The 27038-nt window shown below is 35.5% G+C and overlaps 1 protein-coding gene across 2 annotated transcripts in view; it reads right to left on the bottom strand.

The window, feature by feature from the left end:
* LOC137017020 (uncharacterized) overlaps positions 1-25860 on the bottom strand; it is a 62426-nt gene extending 36566 nt beyond the window's left edge. For both annotated transcript variants that reach the window (XR_010894540.1, XM_067380909.1), the window contains exons 1-4: positions 25534-25860; positions 16389-16715; positions 15677-16018; positions 15225-15350 (exon numbers count right to left, since the gene is read on the bottom strand). Coding sequence is in view for 1 of the 2 variants with exons in the window: in XM_067380909.1 (XP_067237010.1) it covers positions 15225-15350; positions 15677-16018; positions 16389-16715; positions 25534-25579 (841 nt within the window). In the remaining variant the exon portion in view is untranslated. The remainder of the gene's footprint in view (positions 1-15224; positions 15351-15676; positions 16019-16388; positions 16716-25533) is intronic.
* Between the last annotated feature and the right edge of the window lie 1178 nt (positions 25861-27038).

Raw genomic sequence — 27038 nt, 5'->3', positions numbered from 1 at the left:
TCGGTTGCTTCTTTCACTTGGTTCTTGGTTCTTTCACTAATTCAACCCAAGCGCTCTTTCTTGACGTGGCTGATTACGTTTCTGGTGAAAATCTGTCAATCATCGCCCTGACAATGTGATTGGTCCGAACAGTTTCTGTTCGGGCATAATTACTCTACGGACCGAGTCCAGACCGAACTTCCCGACCTAAAAATGTTGTGGGCGGGGCTAAATTCGGCTGGCATTCAGGCTAGTATATTTTTACAAAAGATTTCTATTTTAAATAAATGCTGTTCTTTAAATTTGATAATCCAGTATCAAATTAGCATGTTAGAATGATTTCTGAATCATTCTGAATGATGAATAGTCAAAATGCATCAAGTTCACCTATGAAACATTCAACAACTAATTCCCTCTATCATTGACGACAGGTAATCTGGTGGTCTGTTTGTGCCCAAATACCTTTTGTGTTGCTTTTTGAGAGCTTTAGTGAAGGGGAAAACAATCAATTAATAATTACTCATATTTCTGTCTGTTTACATACAAACCATCACATAACTTAAGACTTCCAATAAGCAAGTAAACAAGTCACATGACACTTTTAGACAGATGACACTTGCTCTAAAAACTATTGAGTAAAGTGCTCCTGTTTTCAATGACAAAGCTGGACTAATGATGAATTTATATTTTAGAATGAATCTCAGTCTTTATGAATTAAATAAAACTAACTGTCCAGAGATGATATGATAATAGACATGCAAAATCTCTTGACATTTTCTTGTTTTTCAGTTTAGAGTTTCTGCATTAAAGGATTAGTTCACTTTCAAATAAAATTTTCCTGATAATTTACTCACCCCAGTGCTTCCCACACAAAGACTTTACTTGGGCAGGCCGCCCACGTATAATAACGGCCGCCCAAGTATATTTGGAGACACATTTTTGCTTTTATTATTTTTATCCTCTTATACTTTTATATCCACCTAAGATAATGAAACCATCTGCGATCGATTAACTAGTTGTTTCGTACCTGCTCGTTATGTGTGCGTCAGAACTGTTTACTCCCGCTGTTATTCCCACAGGCGCTGTATTTTGCAAAGTCACAAGGGGGCGCTGTTGCGCGTTCTACAAGCTCGTTCTACAAGCTCGTGCAACAAGCGCTTCAAAGTCATTCTCAATCAATGAACACTTCTGGCAAGATGGCGCTCTGAGCAGCAACATTTTCCAGAGCTCTTCAACCCATCCCTCAAAAATCATTTAAAAAAGCAAGTTAAATCTCATTTGTTTACGTTAAAATAATTATAGGAGTTTAAAAAATACATATAGACATTTATTTTTGTTTGATGAACAACGATCATAGTTATATAAGCGAGAAACCGAGCAACATGAATAAACACAGTGCCCCACCACCTACGCCGGACAAATTACAAAACATGAAAAAAACAGAGCAGTGGAAGAGAAAGAACCTCCGGATGATATCGCTACTAATACAAAAATATTGGAAGTTGTTAACAAGTTGGCGGACAGATTTGACATCCAAGAGAGAAGGATGGAAGATCTCTCCCATAAAATGGAGGAGAATTCCAGCCTGATTGCCGTGATGAGAGAAGAGGTAACCGATTAAAAAACCGGCAAGTCGGTAAACTGCATGACGAAATGAAGATGCTGACAGAAAAGTGTAATGAGCAGGAAAGATACAAAAGGAGATGGAACTTACGTATTAAAGGCCTAAAAGAAAAGGAAAGCGAGGATGTCAGGGCAACGGTGGTTTCTCTCCTTTCAAAAATCGCGCCGGGGGGGGGGATCACGTGACGCTTTCATGGGCCTAGACGCACATTAATCAAGCTCCGCGCATAGCCCTTTGTTTTCTGCCTTTTAACTTTCTTTTTTGACACCTGGGGTAGTCTTTTTGTTTTCTGTTGTTTTGTAAATGTCACACAGTCGAAAACTGGCGTATTCTTCACCCTCATCCTCTCCTATAAAGAAGAAAACTAAATCAGCAGCCGCGGTAGGCCGAGCGAATATGGAAGACAACATGGCGATCACTATAAAACGTTTTGAGGACATATTGAAAACTGAATTAGCGGCAATGCGCACCAAATTCACTACTCACATGACCACATTACAAAATTTGTGCTCCAAAGTGGACTTTTTAACCGGGGAACAGAGAGAGCAGAAAAGAGTGGTCAACGAACACACCAGGCGTCTGGATGTCCTCGAGCAACAAGTGACAGATCTGCAGGATCGCAGCAGACGCAGTAATCTCCGGCTGCTAGGGTTACCTGAAGGGGCCGAAAAAGATGATCCAGTTGGCTTTCTGAAACGGTTCCTACCGACCTGGATTCCATCACTAGCGGGCAAAGAAATCGAAATCGAACGTGCGCATCGAGTTTACTCCAGAACATCAACTGATCACCCCAAGCCGCGAGTATTTCTTTTCAAACTGCTGCGCTACAACGACAGAAATCTGATTCTAAACGAAGCCAGACGCCACGGGCCCATAAAAACAAACGACGGCGCAATGCTGAGCTTTTTCCCCGACTTCTCTCCCGCGACGGCAAAGAAGCGGAGCTCCTTCACCATAATAAAGAAGGAATTGAAAGAGGCAGGTCTGCAGAACTTTCTTCTGTATCCAGCCACGCTGAAGATTGTTTTGAAAAACGGCGAGACGAAACTACTGTACTCCCCGGAGGAAGCACGTCAATTCCTAAGCTCAATTCCCCGACCTCATTCTTCAAGGATGGATACAGAAGAAGAAATTGTTGTTAATGAATGACTCCTGACAACCTTAAGCTACACGTGATGGTCACCTACTTCCTTTTTTTGTGCGTGTGTGTGTAAGCTAGGAGACAAGGTATCACTGAATTACAGTTTTGTTCCTACCTGCTTCCTCTATAGAGATTTTTTTTTTTTTTAAACCCCACTTCATTACTGACGTGAACTGAAGTTAATTTACTCAAGTTACTTTATAGCAAGGCTAATTGCGGTGTATTAATGTTGTACAGGTTGTCATGTTGCTGTCACTGATATTGACAGGGGAGGGTGGCAGCCTGGGGTTTGTTTTTACCCCGGTCTGCGGTAGTTCTATTGGGTGGGCTTGTTTTATGTTACAGGGCTGTTTGGTGGGTGAGGGATTGGTTAAAGGTAGACTTAGGATAATTCATTTGCAGTGGTATTTTTTTGACTCATTTGTCCAAATCATCTTTTTGTTTGATACTTATGACTGAACTGAATATACTAAGTTGTAATATAAATGGTTTAAATGGCCCCCATAAACGTACTGGTTTTTTAGAGTTATTGCAACAAAGAAAGGTTGACATTGCTTTAATCCAGGAATCTCATTTGAGGAAAAATGATGTTCATAGATGCAACAATAAATTTTATGAGGTGGTCTCTTTTGCCGCTACTGACAATAAAACTAAAGGAGTATTAATAATTGTTAAAAGAAAGTTAAATATCTCTATTCTAGATAAAAAGGGTGATGAGGATGGCAGTATAACTTGTATAAAAACTTTAATTGATAATAGGAAGGTAGCTTTTCTCTGCGTTTATGCACCATGTAGTCCAGACCCAGCGTTTTTCTCTGAATTATCTACCGATCTCACTGATCTAACAGACTTTGAGATAGTAATGGGAACAGATATGAATGCTGGAATGTCCCATGACCTCGATAGATCTGGTGGCAAATTTTCTTATTCCCAGACTGTTTCTACTGACCAGCTCAAAGAGTGTATAATCTCTTTTTCATTAGTGGATACATGGCGTTTATTCAACCCATCCCAAAAATTATATACATTTTTCTCAGCCAGGCACAAATCATACTCGCGGATCGACTACATTTTTGCCTCCTCTACATTGACCTCATTGATACGTGATGTAGACATTTCTCCCTTATCTCTTTCGGATCACAGTAGTAATTTTTTGAAAATTTCAATTACCCAGCGACCTCCGCGAGCCCCTAGGTGGTGCTTTAATACTAATTTATTAAAAGATGAGGTTTTTTTTGACCAATTCAGAGCTAATTTGTGTGAATTTATTGACATCAATAAAGGCTCGGTAGATGACCCTCGAACACTATGGGAGGCGACAAAGGGCTTTATAAGGAATTTTTCGATTTCATATGCTTCTTTTCACCAGAAAGTTCGTCGTAAGAAAATCTCAGATCTGGAATCCAAACTTCGGTCACTTGAACAGACAAACCAACATTCTTTTTCGGATAGTATTGCAGCTAAAATTGAAACGGTTAGGAAAGAACTTAATTTATTATATAGATACAGAGCTGAATTTCTTATACAAAGATCTAGACAAAACTATTATTTTCATGGTAGCAGACCAAGCCATTTATTGGCTTTAAAGCTACGTAATAGCGAAAAATTTGCGAATATTACAGCAGTGAAATCTCAAACCGGTGAGGTTCTGACTGATCAGAAGTGTATAAACGACACTTTCCGCTCCTTCTATTCTGAACTATACAGCTCCAACTCTAAATGTGAATCTACCTCTTATACTTCCTTTCTAACTGCTCTTAATCTTCCACATCTATCTGAATCAGACACTGAGTTTTTAGATAGATCTTTATCACTTGTTGAATTAGAATCATCTGTCAGAGGTATGAAAAAAGGGAAATCCCCAGGCCTAGATGGCATACCAGCTGAGTTTTATTTGACCTTCTGGGCCGAGTTGGGTCCACTTATGTTAGATATGATGCAATATTCAATTGATCAAGGATCCTTTCCACAAAATATGAACATGGCTATTATATCTCTTCTCTTAAAAAAAAATAAAGACTCTACATCTTGTTCTAGTTATCGCCCACTTTCTCTAATTGGTACAGATGTTAAAATTTATGCAAAAGTTTTAGCCCGCCGTCTAGAAGGCTTTATGACCAAACTTGTGCATCATGATCAAACAGGGTTTATTAAATCTCGCTCTGCCTCAGATAACCTGCGAAGACTGCTTCACATAATTCATACAGCAGAACAATTGACATCTCCCTCCGCAATACTATCTTTAGACGCAATGAAAGCATTCGACCATTTGGAGTGGAACTATCTGTGGGCAGTCCTAGAGCACCTAGGTTTTAGTTCTAACTTTATAAATATGATTAAAATCTTGTATGCTAACCCCTCGGCTTCTATTCTTACTGGCCAGGTATGTTCACAATCTTTTCCGATTGGAAGAGGCACTCGTCAGGGTTGTCCTCTTTCACCCTTACTGTTTGCTTTATCTTTAGAACCCCTTGCTCAAGCTGTATGTCAGTCTGAACTTATTCTCCCTATATCGGTTAAGAACACCTCGCACCACATATCTTTATTTGCAGATGACATTTTGCTTTTTTTAGACAATCCAGTTCAATCAATCCCCCATATTTTAAATTTATTTAATCAGTTTAATATTCTGTCTGGGTATAAAATTAATTGGACAAAGTCATATCTACTCCCTCTTAATTTCTCTATTGGATCTGTGATGTTTTCTAGTTGTATTCCAGTGGTGCACTCATTCAAATATTTAGGGGTAGATATCTATCATCCTTTGCAGGATATCGTCTCAAAAAATTTAAATAATAACTTGGCCAGAGTCACCTCAGATCTTGCCAATTGGACGCACCTTCCTACTTCTTTCCATGCAAGAATATCTGTTATTAAAATGAACATCCTCCCTCGTGTTAATTTTTATTCCTCTATGATTCCCTTACCCCCACCTGCTGGCTATTGGAAAAAACTTAATTCAGTAATTTCTCATTATATTTGGAATGGTAAACGTCCCCGAATCAAGTTATCTACTTTACAGCGCAGCAGAGCAGATGGGGGTTGGTCCTTCCCAAATTTTAAGTTATATGCTGACTCCTTTACTCTTCGTGCACTGTCAGCCTGGTTTAAACCAAATATGTCAACTTCATGGTGGGCTATGGAAGAATCTATCGTTTCTCCTTACAATATAATGCATTTGGTTTTTGCTGGCATCTCAGTTAGACAATGTAAACTTCGTTTTGGCCCTATCCTAACACATTTTCTCTCTACTTGGAGAACGGTGACCAGAAAGATAGAACCAAATTTGACATGGCATCGCCACTCACCTCTGTTCCATAATAATATTTTTTTATCAGGAAAGATTCCATTTCATTGTCCACAGTGGGTTAAATGCAATGTAAACTGCTTTGGTGACATCTTTGATGACAAAGGCCTGAAATCATTTCAAGATATCAAGGCTCTTTTTGATATACCAGGAACCTCCTTTTTCATGTATCTTCGCATTAGATCTGCGCTTCGCGCATATGGAGTTCCCTGAGATGCACAATTGCCTGTACATCCCTTACGAAAGGTGATTCTTCCAACTGATAACTCTGTTATTTCTGCCTCAGTTATTTACTCTTTTCTTCTCAAAAATTCATACAAGCCACTTTCCATATCAACTGTTTGGTCTAAGGATATCAGTGGTGACACACATACTTTATTTACTGATCAAATCTGGGAATCGATTGCATTATCCTCAAAAAACCCAAATCATCAGATGATCCATTGGAAACTGCACAGACTCTACCTGTCTCCTTTAAAACGTTTCCATATGCATCTTTCACCTTCTCCGAACTGTAATCTGTGTCCACAGAGAGCACTAGGTACATATTTACATTTTTTATGGGAATGTTCTGCACTCGTTTCTTTCTGGTCTCAGCTTGCTCATGACATATCATACCTGTTAGATTAAGATATGGTTTTGTCTCCAGAACTTTTCTTCCTATGTAACTTCTCAGAACTACCTTTGTCTTCTCAACAGAGAAACTTACTTTTAGCTGCTTTCACTGCGGCTAAGAAAATGTTAGTCAGTCGTTGGATTCCTCCACATACGATGAGCAGGCGTGTATGGGCCCTATCTTTGCTGGATATCATTTCTTTGGAGCTATCAACAGCTCGCATACATGGAGCAAAGTCAAAGACTTTAAAGTCTTGGAGTGCTACCTTTGATGTTGTTAAATCCTTTCTCCCTTCTTTTTGATGTAAATTCTTTCTGTATTTTATATCCATGTATTTTATTTATTTATTTATTTATTTGTATTAATTATTATTATTATTATTATTATTATTATTATTATTATTATTATTATTATTATTATTATTATATATTTTTTATTTATTTTTTTATTTTTTTATTAGATAGTTCGCTCTATACTTTTGCCACTGCAATGTTTTATAATTTCTTAGCACAGTATAACTAGTATAATAGTCTACCTGGTGGGTGGGTGGGTTGGTGGGACTTTGCATTCTGATATGTTGTATCTTTTTTATTTAAATGATTATTTCAATAAAAAAACAGTTGTTCACAAAAAAAAAAAAAAAAAAAAAAAATCGCGCCGGGAGTGCCGTGGAATGTAGATGACATGGTGGACACTGTTCATCGTATCGGTAGGAAGGAGCAGAGTCGTACGAGACAAGTCATCGTCCAGTTTGTTAAACGGGAATGCAGAAATGAGATCTGGAAGCTTTCCAAAGAGTGTGATGTATGCAAACAAGCTGGCGTTCGATTTGGAGAGGATCTAACCAAAGAAGACAAGAAGGCTCGGGAGCTGTTATGGCCAAAGATTAAAGAGGCAAGAGATCAGAAGGGCATATTTTCGTGGGCCTTTTGGGTTCATAGAAAATGTGCAGATTTTCCCATAAGAATTCAAAGTACGTATTCTCTGAGATTTATTAATGTGAACAAATGAGACACGTGAGGTTATGCTTCGAGGGACCATTATGTGACGTTACCTTTTTCACACATTTATTGGGGTGTGTTATTGTTAGCTTGTTCTAGTTAATTGTAGTACTACTAAATACTATGTTTACATTTTGTTCTAAGTTTTCCTTTATTTCGTTAAATACCAGGGGGCTTAAAGACAGTATTAAGAGAAAGGCTATATTTTTATTTTGTAAAAGGCAACAGGCACAGTGTATTTTCTTGCAAGAAACTCATTCCAGTACAGAAGACTCAATTTTTTGGAGAAACCAATGGGGGGGGATACCATTTTGTTTAGCCATGGAACTAATAGATCTGCTGGCGTTGCCATATGTTTGAACAACTTCCCTGGGAAAGTTACTGAAGTTAAAAGAGATAAAGATGGACACTGGATTGCTGCGGTTTTGATTGTTGAACGAACTCCACTGATTTTTCTGAATGTTTATGGTTATAATGGACAGTCAAGGAAAAAAATATTGCTGGAACAAATTTCAGAGACTATTAGTGATTTGAAAGCACTTTTCCCAACTGATAATATTTTACTGGGAGGAGACTTTAATTGCGTCCCTGACGAATGGATGGATAGATTCCCGACAAAGTATGTTGATTATGAGCACAATCAAAATATTACTAATTTTTGCCTTAATAATACACTAATAGATGTCTGGAGACATGTTAATCCTGAATTAAGACAATATTCATGGATCAGACCCAATGGAAGTTGTAAATCAAGAATAGATTTTTGGTTGATAACACAGGAACTCTTCAAATATGTTTTGCAAGCTAAAATTTCTGCAGCTCCTATTACTGAGCATTGTATAGTTACTGTCATATTGATGCCTGATACAGGAACAATATGTAGACAAAAATATTGGAAGTTTAATGCAAATTTTCTAAATGATGAGCAGTTTTGTAATATGATAAGAAAAATCTTATATTCAGTCAAGACAAATGAAGGGATTGACTCATGTGGAAAGAAGTGGGAATTTTTCAAATATAAAGTGAGAAAGTACTCAATTGATTATGGTAAAAGACTGTGTAAAAAGCAGAAAGAATTTGAGAGACAGCTTATTAAGGACATTAATGATTGTTGTAAGAAGGATCGGTCATTAGATATTAATAAGGAAGAAATGATTAGATTACAATCTAAATTAGATGATTTGTACCTGAAAAAGGCACAAGGGGCATACATATGATCCAGAGCAAAATGGATTGAACATGGTGAGAAAAACAGTTCCTATTTCAGTAGATTAGAAAAAAACAAGGCAAGAAAGAAATGCACTTACTACTTTAAATATAAATAATAAAATTGTAACTGATCCAAAAGAAATAGATAATGAAGTATATACATTTTATCAAAACCTGTATTCGTCATCCTTTTCTGAGGCAAACTCTCAAAATTTCTTCAAAAAAGTAGATCCTTTTATTCCTAAAATTGACCCAGATTTTAAAATGACTTGTGACTCTGATTTAAAAATTGAAGAAATTGATACAGCTATAAAGAAAATGGCTTTAGGGAAGTCACCAGGGCAGGATGGTCTTACAACTAACTTTTATCGGTTTTTCTGGTCTGATATAAGAGAAATGCTCTATGGAGCGCTGAAAGAATGCTTAGAAAGTAATACATTATTAATAACAATGAAACAAGCTATAATTGTGTTAATACCAAAACCAAAAAAAAGATAAAACTGTTATTGATAATTTAAGGCCAATTACGTTGCTTAATGTTGACTACAAAATATTTACTAATTCTTTAGCTAGTAGACTTAAAAGTGGTATAGGTAAAATTATTAGTGATACACAATCTGGATTTCTTCCAAATCGATTAATACACAATAACATTCGGTTGGTTTTGGATTTAATAGATTATTCACATTTGCTAGAGGATGATGGAATAATACTATTTCTAGACTTCTTTAAAGCTTTTGACAAACTTGAACACCGTTTTATTTTACAGTCTCTGCAACATTTTGGCTTTGGGAGAAAATTCATTAATATAATTTCAATGTTATACAAACAAATTGCAGGTGCTGTCTTACTTCAGTCAGGCAATACAAGGAGATTTGATATTAATAGGGGAATTCGTCAGGGTGACCCAGTTAGCCCACTTCTTTTCTTACTGGCTGTTGAGTTACTAGCATTGTATATTAAAAATAATGAAAGTATAAAACCTTTAAATGTTTTGGGTAGATCCTTGGTAATTACACAACTAGCCGATGATACAACTTTATTTTTAAAAAACTATGATCAAATACCAAATGCCTTAAAAGCTGTATCTTTTTTTTCTGATGCTTCAGGGTTATATTTAAACTTGAAAAAATGTGAGATCTTGACTATACATGACAATACACAAAATTTAATTTATAATATTCCAGTCAAAAATGAGATCACATACTTGGGAATCACTATTACAAAAGATTTAAGGGACAGAGAAGAAAATAATATTCAAGTTGTTGTGCAAAAAAATAAAAAAATTTTGAATAGCTGGTTACAACGAAATATTTCCATTTTTGGAAGAATTTTATAAACAAAGATGGAAGGGATATCAAGGTTAATTTACCTGGCATATACATTAGCAGTACCAGAAAGGTGCATCAAGGAAATAAACCGAATTCATTATAATTTTATTTGGAACAATAAGCAACATATGATTTGAAAAGGTGATATGGTAAAATTGGCTGAAGAAGGAGGGATGAATGTAATTGATTTTGGGGCAATGAACGGAGTTATTAAGATGGCTACAAACATTTGTAAAAGATGAAAAATCTTTATGGTTTAGTCTTCCTTTTCATCTTTTCCAATGGGTAGGGGGAATTTCTTTTCTTTTAAGATGTGATTTTGAACCATTAAAACTGCCTTTTAAGTTATCTGATTTTCATATGCAGGTGTTACTATATTGGAAAATGCTGTACAAGCATAATTTTACTCCACATAAGGCTATAATTTGGAATAACAGATGTATTTTACATAAGAGGAAATCTTTATTTTATAAAGACTGGATGGAAAAAGGAGTTTGGGCTGTAATACATTTAATGGATGAAGATGGTAATATGTAAAGTTATGATAATCTTAAGATAAAGTTTAATTTGGATTGTTCATAGACAATATTCTATAGTTGTCAAAGCTATTCCTGTAGCTTTGAGAAATCTAATTAAAGGTATATTCAGGGCTGGGTATCGTTCAAAAATTTTCGATACCGAGACGATACCGATACCTTGACTTCGATACCGATACCTAAACGATACCTTTTTCGGTACCAGTTTCATAAAATCTGTTTAAACAAGATTACATAACCTCAAAAAAATCTTTGGTTTTATATTTTAACTTTGTTGACTTTTTTTCAGACTCAAAGACTCATCTCCTGAGCCACTGCGGGGAATAAAAAAAGCACAAATTAACTAAATTTACCCAACACAATAAATCAGTGCAAATAGTTTTAATAAAGTTTAGTTTTCAATGCAAAAATTAAGTATGTGAGGCTCTTTTTAAATCACTCAGCAATTGTTCTTCTTCAAAAAATTAATTATTATTAACAAGATCAAAGCGGAAGTAAGAGTGACGCAAGTTCGTTGCGTCTTACCGTGAAATAAGAGTTCTGTGTCTTTATTAAAATCAACACATTAATGATTCATCTCTCATCCACCCGCAATTAATTTGAATGTTATTTTTTTATTACTTGGCCCGACCCGCAAATTATCCGCAGTATCAGGAGGACGCTGATACCTCTTTTTCAGCAGAATTGTTCGCGTTCTGGAGCCAGAGGCAGAGCCAAAACCGGTCGCGTGTTTCCATAGACTTGAGGAACGAACGCTGATGTAAAGCTGCTGTGTGTTGTACCTGTCCATAACTAGACTATAAAAAACATTGCGCGTTCCGCTGTTTCTGCAGGCAGTGCTACACTTTTGTTTTCTGTTAACAGTATCTGTAGTGAACCGGCTGCTCACATAACAGCCGTTTCTCACCCGTCCATTCGGAGATAAACTGAAAACGAAACCGTTGATTCAATCGCCCTCTCGCACATAGGGTCTCTCTCGCGCATATAGTTTTATATATTTAGATATAAATAACAATGTAGCGCAACGTTACTTGCTCCTCAACGAGACAGCGAAAGCATTTCTCCGCCCCTCTCCTCGGCTCCATTCTGAGGTACCGAAATTTGGTACCGAATGACAAGACACTTTTCGATACTCGATAGTATCGAGGCAGTTCGATCAGTACCTAAAAAGTATCGAGTTCGGTACCCAGCCCTAGGTATATTACAATATTCTTCTGTAATACCCACACCTCTGGATTTGTTTATTGACAAGTATAATTTCTTGGATGAAAAATGTAATAACAAGGTTTTGAGATCACTTATCACAAAAGAATATTTTCCTCTTTCTGTTAAAAGGAAAAATATATCTCCAAGATTTTCTAAAATTGACACTATCAAAGTTAGAACCAGATATTTGTCATTTCCGTTGCTTCCTAAAATGAAAGAAGTACATTTCAAAACAATTAACGATATTTATCCATGTAACGAATTTCTAAGAATAAAGTTTAATTTGGATTGCAATGTGTGTACATTTTGTCAAAAAGATGTTGAATCTCAGGAACATCTTTTTTATAATTGTACGATTGTTAACTCTTTTTGGAACAGATTGTACGAGTGGTTGGAGACAAAAAATGTAATACCTGCCTTTGACTATCATATTGTTAAATTTGGTGTCTTTTTGGACAACAAAGACATTGAATATTTGTGTAATAATGTGTTGATTGTAGCCAAATTTTATCTACACAAATGTAGATTTGTTAAAGTTTCTCTGTGTTTTGAGGCATTTAAAAATGACTTTAAAATTTTATTTAAATCCTTAAAACAGCTAAAAATGAGGAGTGCCTTAAAGCTTTCTAAATTACTGTCAATATATATGGATTAACCCCCCTGAATTTGCCTTTCATGTTTGTTTTTTGTTTTTTTTGTTTTTTTTTTTGGTTGTTTAGTTTTTTGTTTGTTTCTTTGTGTTACTATTATCTTGTTTACAGTATGCTGCTTGGTCATATTGTTAATGTCTATCATTGATAATATGTTAATGCCCGTTTGTTATTTGAAATTACTTAAAAAAAAAAAAAAATTCTCAATCAATGAAAAGCACAGATTTATGCCAAGCGATTGCTAATGAACTCAGGTTGATGAATTATTACAATGTCTACTTCATGGCCTTTATATAAAATGTTTTATACGATTGTAAGAATCTAAAGGATCAGCCTGCAATAGTAAAGATGTTTTAAAATAAGAGTCCCGGTGTATTTCGGGCTTGTTTATAATTAAAAGTCACATGCTAAGTTTTTTCTTTTTCTTTTGGGCATTATTGGTATTTTGGTTATACAATAAATTGTATTTAATTTGATTTCCATTTAATTCATAGTAAATTATTGTAGTCTCCCCCACAGGAAAAAAAGACTAAGAACATTATTTGACACATAACTCATAAGATACCATATAAAATAGTATACATATAATTCATTATTTAAATTTTACTAGTAAAATATGTTTTCCATTCACTGAGAGAATAATTTTGAGAGCTGTAATTTTGCATAATTTACAATGTAATTAAATTGTAATAGTATGCTATGTAATTAAAATTAATTTACATAAATAAAAATACTGTTAAAAAATCACACATTTTGTGTCGTGAGTAATAGGAGGATCTTTCACCCAGCCACCACCGCAAGTATATTTCAAACCTGTGGGAAGCACTGCACCCTCATGTCATCCAAGATGTCCATGTCCTTTTCTCTTCAGTCAAAAAAGAATTAAGTTTAAAAAAAAAAAATTCATTCTGTAAGTAGAATATGGAAGGCGTAGGACATACAGCGTAAGCTTTTTGAAGAATGCGGAATGGCAGAACCACTTGCAAGGGGATCATGTGTGTCTAAAGCATATCGTCGCTGCCCGATGAAACTCACGTATGTCCAAAACGGTTACTTTTCAGGAAGTGAAAAAAACACCGTATTTCAAAAGCAGTTGAATGTAGCGTTGTCATACTTGGTACGGCATCTTTACATGTAACCATATTCTTGCCAGTGTAATGATATAATCCACATTTGACCAAAATTGAGTTTAAATGGACATACGTGCATATTTTACAGTAACGGTGGTCGATACACGTTCTTCCGATCATTAATTAGAATGGCCAAGTCGCGTTTCATATTGACAGATGAATACGCTCAGTTTATTAAATAGCCTACATCTTAGTTTATTAAATACGCTTAGTTTATTTAATATTAATTATAAATTTATTAAATGTCTCTTGCAAACTATGAAGGGACAATGAATCAATACACTGACAATCATGACAGTAGCATTACAGGCTATAATTTGAGATTCGAGATCCGAGTTTATTTACATACTAGCAAGCAAACTAATCTGTGAAGAACTAGATTAGAACTAAACTGTGGAGAGCTTCATGTCGTACTTTCGTCAGCCAGGGTCACAAATATAAAAATATTCGGTGACAATTACTTCGTCTAGACCATTTACCGATAAATAATAGTTGTGAATATATAATAAACTTGAGAACAGTTGTCGTTTGCTGATACTTTACCTCACAGTGTTATTCGGTTATCCAGTGCTGAGCTTCGATGAAACTTCACGAGACCGGCGAGATGCTTCCACAGGGCGGGAGATACGCGGCGTGATTGACAGCTTTGACACCAAATGGATATAGGTGAAAATCAGATGACATGATTTCACAACTTTTCATTGGCCATTTAGATATGTTAAGCATACTGTATACGGAAATGAACCTGGACATTCAATCCGTCGAAAAATCTCAAAATCGGCAAAATGGACATACGTGGTTTTCATCGGACAGCGACGATATACAGTTGTATTTATTTTTAGAAAATGAGTGATGGTTTCTCTAGATAAGACCCTTATTCCTCGTCTTGTATCATTTAAAGCTCTTTGAAGCTGCACTGAAACTGTAATTTTGACCTTCAACCGTCTGGAGGCCAGTGAAGTCCACTATAAGGAGAAAAATCCTGGAATGTTTTCATCAAAAACCTTCATTTCTTTTCAACTGAAGAAAGAAAGACATGGACATCTTGGATGACATGGGGTGAGTAAATTATCAGGAAAATTTAATTTGAAAGTGAACTAATCCTTTAATAGTCTATGATGTTTAAATGAATGAAGAGCTCAGGCAGCCCCAATAAAACTCAAAATGACAGAAAAAGGACAGCAGGATGATTTTTGGGCTGTTTCTGCTAAATTGCTCAACCTTTAATAACAAAAGAACAAAACTACATGAACTACATAATCAAAAGATCTTCAGCATTTCAAAACAGAGATTCAATAATTAGTATTAATGAAATTCAGCTCAATATCCGAACAATCACACAAATCACTGATTACTGCACTAAATCAACCACAATTAGAACTGGTAAAAAGATAGAAATATTGATTGTGAAAAATCGTATTATACATTTAAACTGTACAGTACTACAATAAAGCTCAATGTTTTTCCTCTTGCTGTATCAGCTGTAATACTTACTCGTTTGCTTTAGTAGTTCAGAGACTTTGTGACGATAGTAAAGAACACCAGCAGCTACAACAGCTGAAAATACCAGCAGCAGACCGACAACAATCCCTGCTACAGCAGCTGGAGACAGAGGTGGTACTGGAACAGATAAAGAGAGACAGACATTAGTGTGAATGAGTCTGATCTATAACAAACACTATAAACATCAGCACTATATAACCTGAGTGAAGATCTGATACTGTAATGATAAAGAGTCATTAGTGTGAATGAGTCTGATCTATAACAAACACTATAAACATCAGCACTATATAACCTGATTGATAAAGTTATTATTTATCAGATCTACTGTATTTACAGGTGTCAGAAAAGCGGTTTTAGATAATAAAGGTTCTGGTTGAGAAGTTATGAATCATTTACAGACAGCTGATAAACAATCATTACATTAATAGTCTTGAGTTACTCACCGCTGACAGTAACAGTGAATCTCTTCTGTAAAATCTGTTTGCTGCTGCTGATCTTCACTTTATAAACTCCAGAGTCTGTGATTCTGGTGTTTGTGATGGTCAGAGATCCGGTCTGATGATCCAGCTTCAGTCTGTCTCTGAATCTCTCATCAGGATCATATAATTGTGAATTATTGGCCTCTAGATCTTGTTTAGCTATGAGTTTTCCTTCATCTCCAAACCTCCACACTATCAGCTCTTTTCCATGTGTTTCAGTATCAGTCTGAAGAGTGACAGATTCTCCCTCCATCTCTGACACACTCTTCATTTCACCTTTAAAAGCTTCAATAACAGCTGGAGACTCTGCATGAGACAGATTCACAGATATTAAACATTAAACACAGTTACTGTCACTAGAATATTAACTTTAACTATCAATGTAGCATCTCGTGGTTACTACATAAGGAATGCAGTAACCTTTTAATAATTAGTTTATGATATTTAATCTAATTTAAGTGCTGTATATAATTTTCCTTAAACATATTTCTTTATTTAAGAGTATATTTTATTGTGTTGATTGAATCTGCTCTCTCTATAGGCAAAAGCTATTCTGTAAGATTGTTTTTGTAACATTTTCAGGCTGCAGTTTAAATATCAGCTTAATTAATTTTAATTAATTAAAACAACAATAAACTTCAAAACATTAAATTATTCACAAATAAAGTGTCCTCACCATACACAGTAACTCTGAAAACCAAAGATAAGGTCCCAGTGTTGTGGTTGATCTCTAGTTTATAAAGTCCAGAGTGTTTAGTTCTCATGTTTGTGATTGTCAGAGATCGAGTCTGATCCAGCTTCAGTCTGTCTTTGAACATCTCAGTGACAGTGGGATATGAAATCTCATTTTCGTCGATTTGAGCAATGATTGATTGTGAATCCTTAAACCTCCACTTCATCTTATTAATTCCCTGTATTTTAGTAAGATCAGGGTTTAGAGTGACTGATTCTCCCTCCATCACCAACACGGTTTTCTCTTCATCTGTTCCAGCACCAAACACTCCTGCAGAACAAACACAGTTACTCAGATATTAAACTCATGTAACACTGCTGCTCATGTTACTGAACAGAGTTCAACAGAAATCAGTCTTGACTTATAAACAGTGTCAATGTGGTGTAAAAAACTTAGTACCATAAAAACTCAGTACCAAATAACTGATCTTGTTTAAAAAGGTTAATTCTGAACAAAACACCATTTCAGTTAGTTTGACATAATTACATTACAGCAATTTAATAGTAAATAAAAATAAATGGAAAACCATTGTTCTGAATATTATAAATCATTTGGGGAATCATTGGAGTCAAGTCAAATTCCTGAAGTGTCAAGATGATGTAACCACCATTCAAGGAGCCATTTTGTTAATATTTTGCAAGAAGACCATGTGACAGGAAATTATATCACAGAGAATGACCCGTGGTGACACTAACTGCTGCATGCAAAGGTTAGTAACTGTCTTTAAAATATGAGATAATTTGACATTTTTAGGGTATGGTTAGGTATTCTTAGGTATACATGTCAAAAGGTATGACCCCATGAATACATTGATAATTCATCATTATTATAAAAATGTGTATTGACTTTAAAAATTACATTTGAAATATTTCCACCAAGGCCATGTGCTTACATAGGTGTCCATGATAATACCTGTCAAATTTGAAATGTCAAATGGTGTAACCAGTTGTAATACTCCTATTACAAGCCTTTCTGTTAGGGGCAAATTTAGTCAAAAATCATGTCACGTTTATGATGCTGATTAAAGATGTAATATAAATTAACCTACTATTTGGAACTATTTTTTTTAAATGTTCAATGTTTTATTTTTTTGAGAAAGTGGTGCTTTATCCACAAATGTATTATTAAAGCTCTGCAAGTCTATAAGTCTTTATAATTATAAAATAATTATGTTGCACATGTTTAGCTTTAAAGTATATTTCTATTACATTCACTTAAAATTAAAAATCGAGCGATTGCTATTGAAAGACAAGCCTGACACACGTCTCGAGAACAGCGGAGCTTTAAATATGCCGCACTTGCCACTTCAGCTTCTTCACAGCGCTGTTTTATCATATTAGACACATTTGTGTGATGGAAGTTATTATAATGCTACACTGTGCGTTCGTTTGCACACTGCAGTCACCTAGATCCATATTAGGCTTATTAAAACATGGTACTCGCGTAAATCAAGAAAACGAGATTTAAACAATAAGACTAAAGATGTTTAGCTATACAATATGATTAGATTTCTGTTGATGAATGTATCCAAACAGCTGCTCAACTGTCTAATAAAACACAGAATATATTAAAGCGTCTTTGGTGTTTCCATGGTTTCTACAAAATAAAACCAGAAACCGATGGTGTTACGGTTGCTGGTGTAGAGATGAGGCAGATACAGATTTCCACAATAACATGAAGTACTTTAATAAACAAAAGGCAGGGAACACCAAACACAAACATAACACAACAGAGAATGGACAGGGAGTGAAGGGAGTGAGTCCATTATAAAGGCAGTGAAGATGATCAAGTCCAGGTGTAGATGATGAGTGCTGATGGGGAGATGACGAGGGAAGTGAGTGCAAGTGTGGAGACAAGAGGATGATGGGAAATGGAGTCCGGGGAACAAGGGATCTGTGACAGATGGTAATGCTGGTATGATGTCATTGATAGGCAACGTACCCACACGGCTCGTGTCCTGGTTATAATTTCTTTTTTCTCTAGATTTAAACATTCTTGGAAACATCTGGGATAATATAAGTACATGAGTCAACAAAGTATATAACACTGTTCTAGCATTTTTTGGATATTTTAATCCAAAAGTCTTACATATTGTGCTTTTAACCAAAGACTACAATTTACATCTGTAAAATACAATTCATTAAATTTCTAATATTTTATAATTAATACGACATAACAGAGCCCCCCAAGGAAACAGTAGCTTTAGGGTTGTGCCGATGGACGATATCATACCATCATGATGCCACGCCCCCGCCCCGCTGTGAGTCGACACCATAGACTGTAAAAAATATACACTAATCCTAGTCTTTTTTATAGACTATAGTTAACCTAAAACCTTTGCAGGAATTTCTCTGTAAATTAAATTGAGAATATAACTAATGCATATATGCTATTTTAAATACTGTAGTCTTTGCCAGAGACGTGATGTGTGTTAGTCTGTGAAAATACTGTGTCAGGCATTTGATCTTGACATTGTTAGAATCTTGTCTTTTTTACATGTCTAACACTGTACATTTAACTTGAAATATTTAATTTTGTACAAGAAAACAGCCCTTATTAATTAATTATTAGTAGCCTATTGTAGCGTCTCGGGAGATCATGCTCATTCAAAACTCCTCAGTCTCCAAATGTCCAATGCAGATTTGCACTACACAACATCCTTTCTAACAGAACATGCAACACAACTTCTGGTCCAGGCTCTGGTCATTTCTAGGCTTGATTACTGCAATGCTCTTCTGGCTGGACTGCCATCATGCACAATCAAGCCTCTACAAATGATTCAGAACGCTGCAGCACGTCTCGTCTTTAACGAGGCCAAAAGAGCCCACATCGTGCTTCTCTCCATCTCTCTGCACTGGCTACCACTTGCTGCTCGCATCAAATTCAAGGCGTTGATGCTTGCTTACAGATCTACCACAGGCTCAGCACCCTCCAACGAGTCTAAACTCCTACCTAGGGCTGCACGATTTGGAGAAAAAAAATCTAATTGCGATTTTTCTGCTTAAAATTGCGATTTGTGATTTAAAATGCGATTTCATAAAACATGAAAAAAAAATTATAAACAATACCAGGCTTGTTTTGCTTGTTTGTAGGGCTGCACAATTTGGCCCAAAATTGTGTGCTAATATATTATTTTGACTAATATTTTTTTTATTATTATTTTTATTATTATTATCATCATTATTGCTAAATAAAAATATTAAACCAAAAAAAGAAATATTACTGTTGTAATAACTTTATTATTAATGTATTTAGCATTAGTATTTAATTATAAATAACTATAATAATTTGAAAATAATATTTAAAACTTGTATGACAGACTGTGGGGTTACCTGTTAACATGCAAGCTGTATGTCTATAAACCATTAGAAAGGTCTAGGATTTATTATCAAATATTATATTATGATAAAAAACATGCCTCTTATGCATCCACCGTGGGGGAAAAAAAACCCCTGTACACTTAATGTACGCTGGAGAAAAACATTTTGATTATGTTTCCCTCAAAGTTCTTTAGAGAGGAATTATTTTTCCTATTTTTACCCTGAGTGAGCTTTACTTGGCGCTAAACATGTCTGTTTCATATTGGACGCCGGAGGGCACCCTTGAGCAGATACTGCAAATTCTCAAAATACATGCAATATAACAAACGCTGTTCCAGGAAATCCCCAGTGGGCATCATGATATCGCTGTGACTGAATAAAAAGAAGGTAGAAACGCTTTGATTAAACATGAATAAAATATACAGACGACTACAACAATACATAGTTTATATGTTTTCTTCAAGCTTTCTCGGGTATTTCCGTAATAATAAAGTATATTTCAATAATAAAGTAAAGTATATAATCCAATGCTAATCAAAATGCTATTTCAAACACTCAACTGACGTTATGAAGTGAGTTTGGAGTAAAAACACATTAAATGTTGTCTTTTGTTAGAAAAGAAGTTCATAAATGCTTCTCATGTTTGTATATTTGACGTGTGTTGCGTTTTCTAATGCAGTGCTCCCAGACGGAGCATCATTTACTACTGATCACAGAGCAGCTCTTCACTAACACGCTGTGTACATATTTATATAATAAAAAAATCACAGTCTTTGCGATATCATAATCGCACTAAGCCAAATCTCGATTTAGATTCAATTACGATTAATCGTGCAGCCCTACCAAAGATATTTTTTTATAAAATCTGAGCTTTTTTTTTTATCTCCCATAGAAAGAAACGAAATGACCACATTCAAGGTCCAGAAAGGTTGTAGAGTCATTGTTAAAACAGTAGACGTGACTGCAGTGTTTCAACCTTAATGTTATGAAGAGACAAGAATACTTTGTGTGCAAAAACAAAATAACAACTTAATTCAACAATATCTTCTCTTACCTGTCATTATTCTTACGTGGTTGCCGCAGTAAGCACAGTGAAGGCTTCCGTGTTCACGTCCGAATGCCGGCTCAGTATTGGCCAAAGCTGATCACGTGATCAGCATGCCGCATGCGTGTGATGCTGACACACGACCTGGCCAATAATGAGCTGGTGTTCTGACGTAGAACCTGGAGTTGCTGCACTGTGTATACCATGTCAACAGCATAGGAGAATGACAGGGAACCCTTGTCAAAAAAATCCTAAAAAGTAAAAGTAATCGAAACCGAAATTCAGAACCTCTATCCGACGTAATTTTCCCATGTCGGTTATTTCGTTTTTTTAATCCTGTTAATACTTCCCCCTTAAAAACATAACTGCGTGTGTAGCCACGTGACTCCGCCAGTCCAGTCAGTGGCATAAAAGCAAAACATGGAGGTGAACGCCGGTTCAACACATAGTGATGGCGCGTGAGCAGTGAGCCTTGCGTCTTCACTAAACTTTGTCAGTTGTATTTGTTTTATGGTTTGGACATTCAAGCGATTAGACAATCGGATGTGTATTATTATATCGATCTACCGCGCTTGCATAGATATATACATATATCTATGCCGCGCTCGCGCAGCTGCATGTGGCACGAACACTCATACAAACAGCTGCGCAAAACGTGAAGATCGCGCGCACACAGAGGAGCGCAGAAACTTGTTGTCAGCGCTGTACTGTGATTTATCACTAAAATAGCTTAGAAACTCAAAACTTATAGCATCTATTTTTTCTACTTTTGAAGGAACTATTTACAACCCACAGCTTCACAATTAAGAGAGAGTCGGTATGACTAATTCACACACGCAATCACTACTGGTATTGTGCTAATTTATCTTTATCTGATTTACAACGAGCAGAAACCTGTAAGAAATGTTACAAACCATAGATTAAATAACTGCTGATAGTGAGCTATGATTTCAGATCGCTCTTTCAACAGGAAAAAAAATATCCCACCTTAATAGTCAATCATAGGCTATTTACAGTACAAACCTTGTCAGTGAACTATGAGGGCAAAAAAAAAAAAAAAAAAAAAAAAAAAAAAATCAGAAATAAAATAATCGTTCATTAATCGTAATCGAGGTAAAATGTTCAATTAATCGAGGTTTTGATTTTAGGCCATAATCGTCCAGCCCTACCCGGTGGAGAGAGAAATTAGTTCTTGGGGAACTATCCTAGTGGCTAGTTCCTATAACGGAGTTCCTAGAACTGTTCGTTGTGAAAGCCACTTATGTATGCACGACTCAATTGCATGTCATGCACAAGACACTGCTAAGGATGTGACACGCTAGTGCAATGGTTAAAGGCTCTGGCTACCGCATATGTACACTGAAGCTTAATCAGGATTAATCAAGTTAATCAAGATTTGATGGATGAACTCGTGGCTTAGTTGGACTTCTTGTGTCAAATGTGAAGACTTTTCAGTTTTATTGGCGTCAACATCTTTGATATTACTTTGGTCGTTTCGACCACATGAACTGAACATCTACACTATGAAAACAATCCGAATGCATTTTCAACTACCTCTGGAAGTGGTTGACAGTAGACAAGCTCAAAACCTTTTAGATCTCATTTACACCTGTATTCAGCATTGTGCACTTGTGAGACGATTGACTAAAACTAGCTCATTACCACTCGCATAGCGTAGTATATCATGGCATTGTGTACTACGTTGTGAGACTGACTGGCCGGTTACTAGTCTGAGCCAATCATGTGGAAAATCAGCTGATTCCAGTCCTTGGCCGGTCGATCGGTGCATCTCTATTTTTTTCTGGCACTAGCAACCAGGGATGCATTGCAAACTATTTACCTCTGTACAGTTTAAACGCATGACTAACTACAGCATGTACAGGAATTCTAATGTATAAAACTTATTTTAAAAAAATACTGAATATAGATTAAATCTATGTAATAGAAAACAAGAACTAGTTTTAGGCTCAGCCTTGAGGAGTTTTGTGTACATAAATGGCAAATACCATTCCTCAATAATTGCAATGTTTTGTAAACCTGCGTTCTGTTTATTTCTCTCTCTTACAGGCTACATCAAAAATAAATTCAGTGTTGAAGCAAATATAATTATCTGTCTTCTAGAAATGTGCAGACGGATGCAAGTTGGTAAAAAGGCACCAAAGTGATTGTGTCAGTGTGTGTAAACCAGACTGATTTCTGGAACATTGTATTTCACAGTTACTGCTTTATAGTTAATTATTTTTGTTTGTTTTGTGTCTGTAATGAACCCTGTCATGAATATAATCTAGAAAGAGTAAAAAATGTAATACATTCAATATAATTCATGTTATGAAAGAAGACTAAATTAAATAAAATACTAATGAAAATAAAACATGCATTTGTTGATTTGTCTCTTATTTCAAATCACGTCTGACATTTATAATGTGCAGGTTATGCAACGTGTATTGAACAATGATAAGTGTTTACATCAAGGTGAGTTTAATTAAACTGTAAAACACAATCAAAAACTACCATTGGTTAGTTAAGGATACAGTGGAAAAGTGTAACTTTAGAATTCTCTAAAAATGATTTAAGATAATAAATAAATAATTAATTAAATAAATAAAAAAATACAAATTCAGATTTAGTCCTGAATAGGGACCAGGGGCGAAGCCAGGTGGTGGCCATGGCCACCCCGCTCACAACTGCTGTTTCTGTCTACTATTTTGTTGACAAGAATTGCGTTTATTTAAACCGTCTCTTTAGGACCACACAAAACGGGAGGATTTTCAGTCGCGCACTCCAACTTCGCCTCAGCCAGGCGCGAGTCAAACGCGTGCGGAAGGTGCCAAATGAGCTTCAGCAGAACAACAGTGAAGGGCGAACATTATATATAACTTAAGTAAATGTTTCTCAACTGGTGGGTTGCAAGACCGCACACTTTTCAATCACGCGCAAATACAGTGCGCTGTATATTACTCACTAAATAAAGCGCAAAATAAAATACCAACATGCAACATCGTAGTTCTGTCGTCTATTAAGTCATGATTCATGAAATACCAAAAAGGCAATTAAAGCTGCGTTAAACCTGTGCATGCATGTGTGTAGGCCTATTTGACATAGGCTATATGCGTCACATGTCTCTGGACTAAAATATTTTGCACTTCGGTAAAGTTGGTTTTATATTCGCACATTCGGACTTCTGATAAATTCAGACTTTCCAATAAATGTGCAATAAATTAATGTTTGCGAATTTTAAGCAGCGACATGATATTGACAACCAACGATTGTCAACTTACAACATTTTTCAGTCGATCAAAACAGGCAAGTATTGTTTTAATGGCATATTTACTTGTGAATGTCCACTGAATGTCCAATGTAGTGTGATTAACAAGGCTATTGAATACGGATGTCCGAATGTGCGAATATAAAACCAACTTTACCCAAGTATATTTTGCTATGTGAGATCACAATATAAGGCACAAGCTGATATGTAATTTTTTAATGCATAAATAAATGTGAGAACTGTGCATTTGTACTAGAAGTTGCTAATTTTGCGTTAATTTATAAAGTACAAACAAAAATGTATCACATTTAAACATAAATAATTTTACATTCTGGCATTTATGTGCTGTTGACTTCCGCCCTTATTCACATTCTTGCAAATGGGAATTCAAAAGAGAACACTTTTTTTTCTTTGTACTGAGTTTAATTTAGGTATGATGGAACTGTTGCAATTATTTATATTTACAATATAGAAAGTTAAACATTTAGTGTTTACTTTTTTGTTTAGTTTTTTAGACAAACTGAAGTTAATTGATTATACATAAAATTCAATGAAGGTTAAATAATCTTTGAACTACAGTACGTTATCTGCATGTCTCATCCATGGAGATGCAACAATGGAGAACAAGAACTGACTGAAAAAGTTGAAATTTAGCTATTGTGTGAGCCCCTTTATTAATATGCCTGCAAGTAAGGAATGATTTAAAAAGAAAGGTCAAATTCACTCAGCATTTCATGATCTAATTCACTATCTCAATTACAATTAAGTACAAATGAACTGTATTCAGTTGTGTTGTTGGCACAGTACATTATAGTCAGACTCATTTTTATGTTGATGAAGATGAATGAAGATTTCTGTGCCACCCCAGACTGATTGCTGGCCCCTGCCTGGCCACCCCTATGAAAAAATCCTGGCTCCACCACTGATAGGGACCCAATTGGATCCCATTAAAATCCTGTAGAAATTATCCTACAGAATATTTATTTATTGCCTTATAAATCAATTCTCACAGAATCCTATAGGAATCCATTAGGAATCATTTAGGACAAGACATGAATATCCTATAAGACAGTTCCTAACGGAACCCTATAGGAATTCAGGTGAATTTGTACATGCAGTCCTCCACTATTTGTAAAAACTTTACTTTTAAAAAAACGTTTTTACAAAAAGTGGAGGACAGCATGTACAAATTCACCTAAATAAATGTGATCATTGGGGGGGCGAATGTCGGTTCTGGAGAGCCGAAGTCCTGCAGAGTTATCTCTAAACATAATATAAAACTCCTCTGGCCCGAACCTCCCGCAAGTAACACTTAAAACTTAGATTAGCTTGTTCAGATTTAATTGAAGCAAAACTCTTCAGGTTTTCCAGGTCCATGTTGTCCACCCCGCCCTCTACTGTTTCCGGTGTCAGAGTGAAACCGAAAGTGTTCAAAATAAACAGAAATCATGAACTTACCGCACATTAGTAGAGCAATCTGAAAGAATTTGAAATTGTTCTTCATACTATCGAAGATTCCAGCAAAATCTGATTTCGATGAATATTATTAATGTTCGCTGTTGTTTCTGAACCACACCCTCCCGACCGACCGACAGCGATGAGTGTGAATAAAACCTGATAAACACCTACAGAGATCTTAATACCGACTGATACTGATTAATACATTTTCATTATAGTTTATATGCTACTAAAGAAGAACTTTAACGTTTCCAGATCTGAAAGACTAGAGAAGCGCAGAAACTGTAATGGCGGAGACTATAACGTTTCTCTTTCTTCTTCTTTCTGTGCAGCGGATCCCAAACTGAAATAGAGCATTACTGCCATCTGCTGTTTGAAATAGATCAGCCTTCTTCTTCTTTTTTTTTTTTTTTTTTTTTTTTGGGCGGTTGACAAACAACAAAATGGTGTATTAATACCGTCACCACTGGTGTGGAGTGAGGATTAAAATGACTTACTCCCTTTATTATAATCTCTCCCACAAATTAGTCATTTTAATATACTGAAAAATACAACTTTAACATTCATTTCAAGAATTATTTTGTAAAATATCTCCTAGTATAAATTGCATTTTTATTTTTGCTAAATTTTGCATTAAAATCATTCTTTCAGTCTTGTATTTCTGACAGTAACATGTTCTACCATTTCTTCTTGCCCACAAAATTCACACCTTCCTTTATCATGTTTACCCACTTTATAAAGTATACTGTTTAATCTTGTATGTCGAGATCTCATCCTTGATATAATTATCTCCTCTCTCCTGTTTTTTCCCTTCACATCTCATCTATCCCACTTTCCTTTGAATTCTGTAAAACCATCAACCTTTCTTCTCATTATCCCATTGTTTTTGCCACCTTTCCTTCAACCTTTTCTTAATAATACTCTTGATTTGATTCTTACTTAGATTAACAATTAAATGAATGTCATTGTTTTTTATGGCTTCTTTTGCTGCCTTGTCTGCTATTTCATTTCCTTGGATATGTGCAGGTACCCATAAATATACCACTGTAATGCCCATCATTTGAATTCTGTATAATGTTTGCTTTATTTTAATTAAAATATCTGGTCTACTTTTTGAGTGACTGTATTTTAAGCTGGCCAATGATAAACTTGGATTTGAACTGTCTGATTTCAAAGGTCTTGTCTCCACTGTGTTGCTAATAATATTAATAATTTCCCCTGTATAATCAGATAACTCATCATTGATCCTAAACTTTATTGATAAATGAAATTCTGGAACGGTAAACGCTAATCCTATCTTATTATCTAAACTCTGATGCATCTTTGTAGATCGTTGTAGATCACATACTCAGATACAAAATGTATAGTATAATGCAATGTAAGTCGCTTTGGATAAAAGCATCTGCCAAATGCATAAATGTAAATGTATGTAAATGTATCTGAACATAGCTGTGGTACTCATTAATATATGTCTGAACATTACATGCCTTATCATCATTTACCTT

This window comes from Chanodichthys erythropterus, chromosome 3 (genome assembly GCF_024489055.1).
Source record: "Chanodichthys erythropterus isolate Z2021 chromosome 3, ASM2448905v1, whole genome shotgun sequence".
Classification (NCBI taxonomy): domain Eukaryota; kingdom Metazoa; phylum Chordata; class Actinopteri; order Cypriniformes; family Xenocyprididae; genus Chanodichthys; species Chanodichthys erythropterus.
Note: the sequence above shows the minus strand (reverse complement) of the source record. Positions and strands in the feature narration are given on the sequence as shown.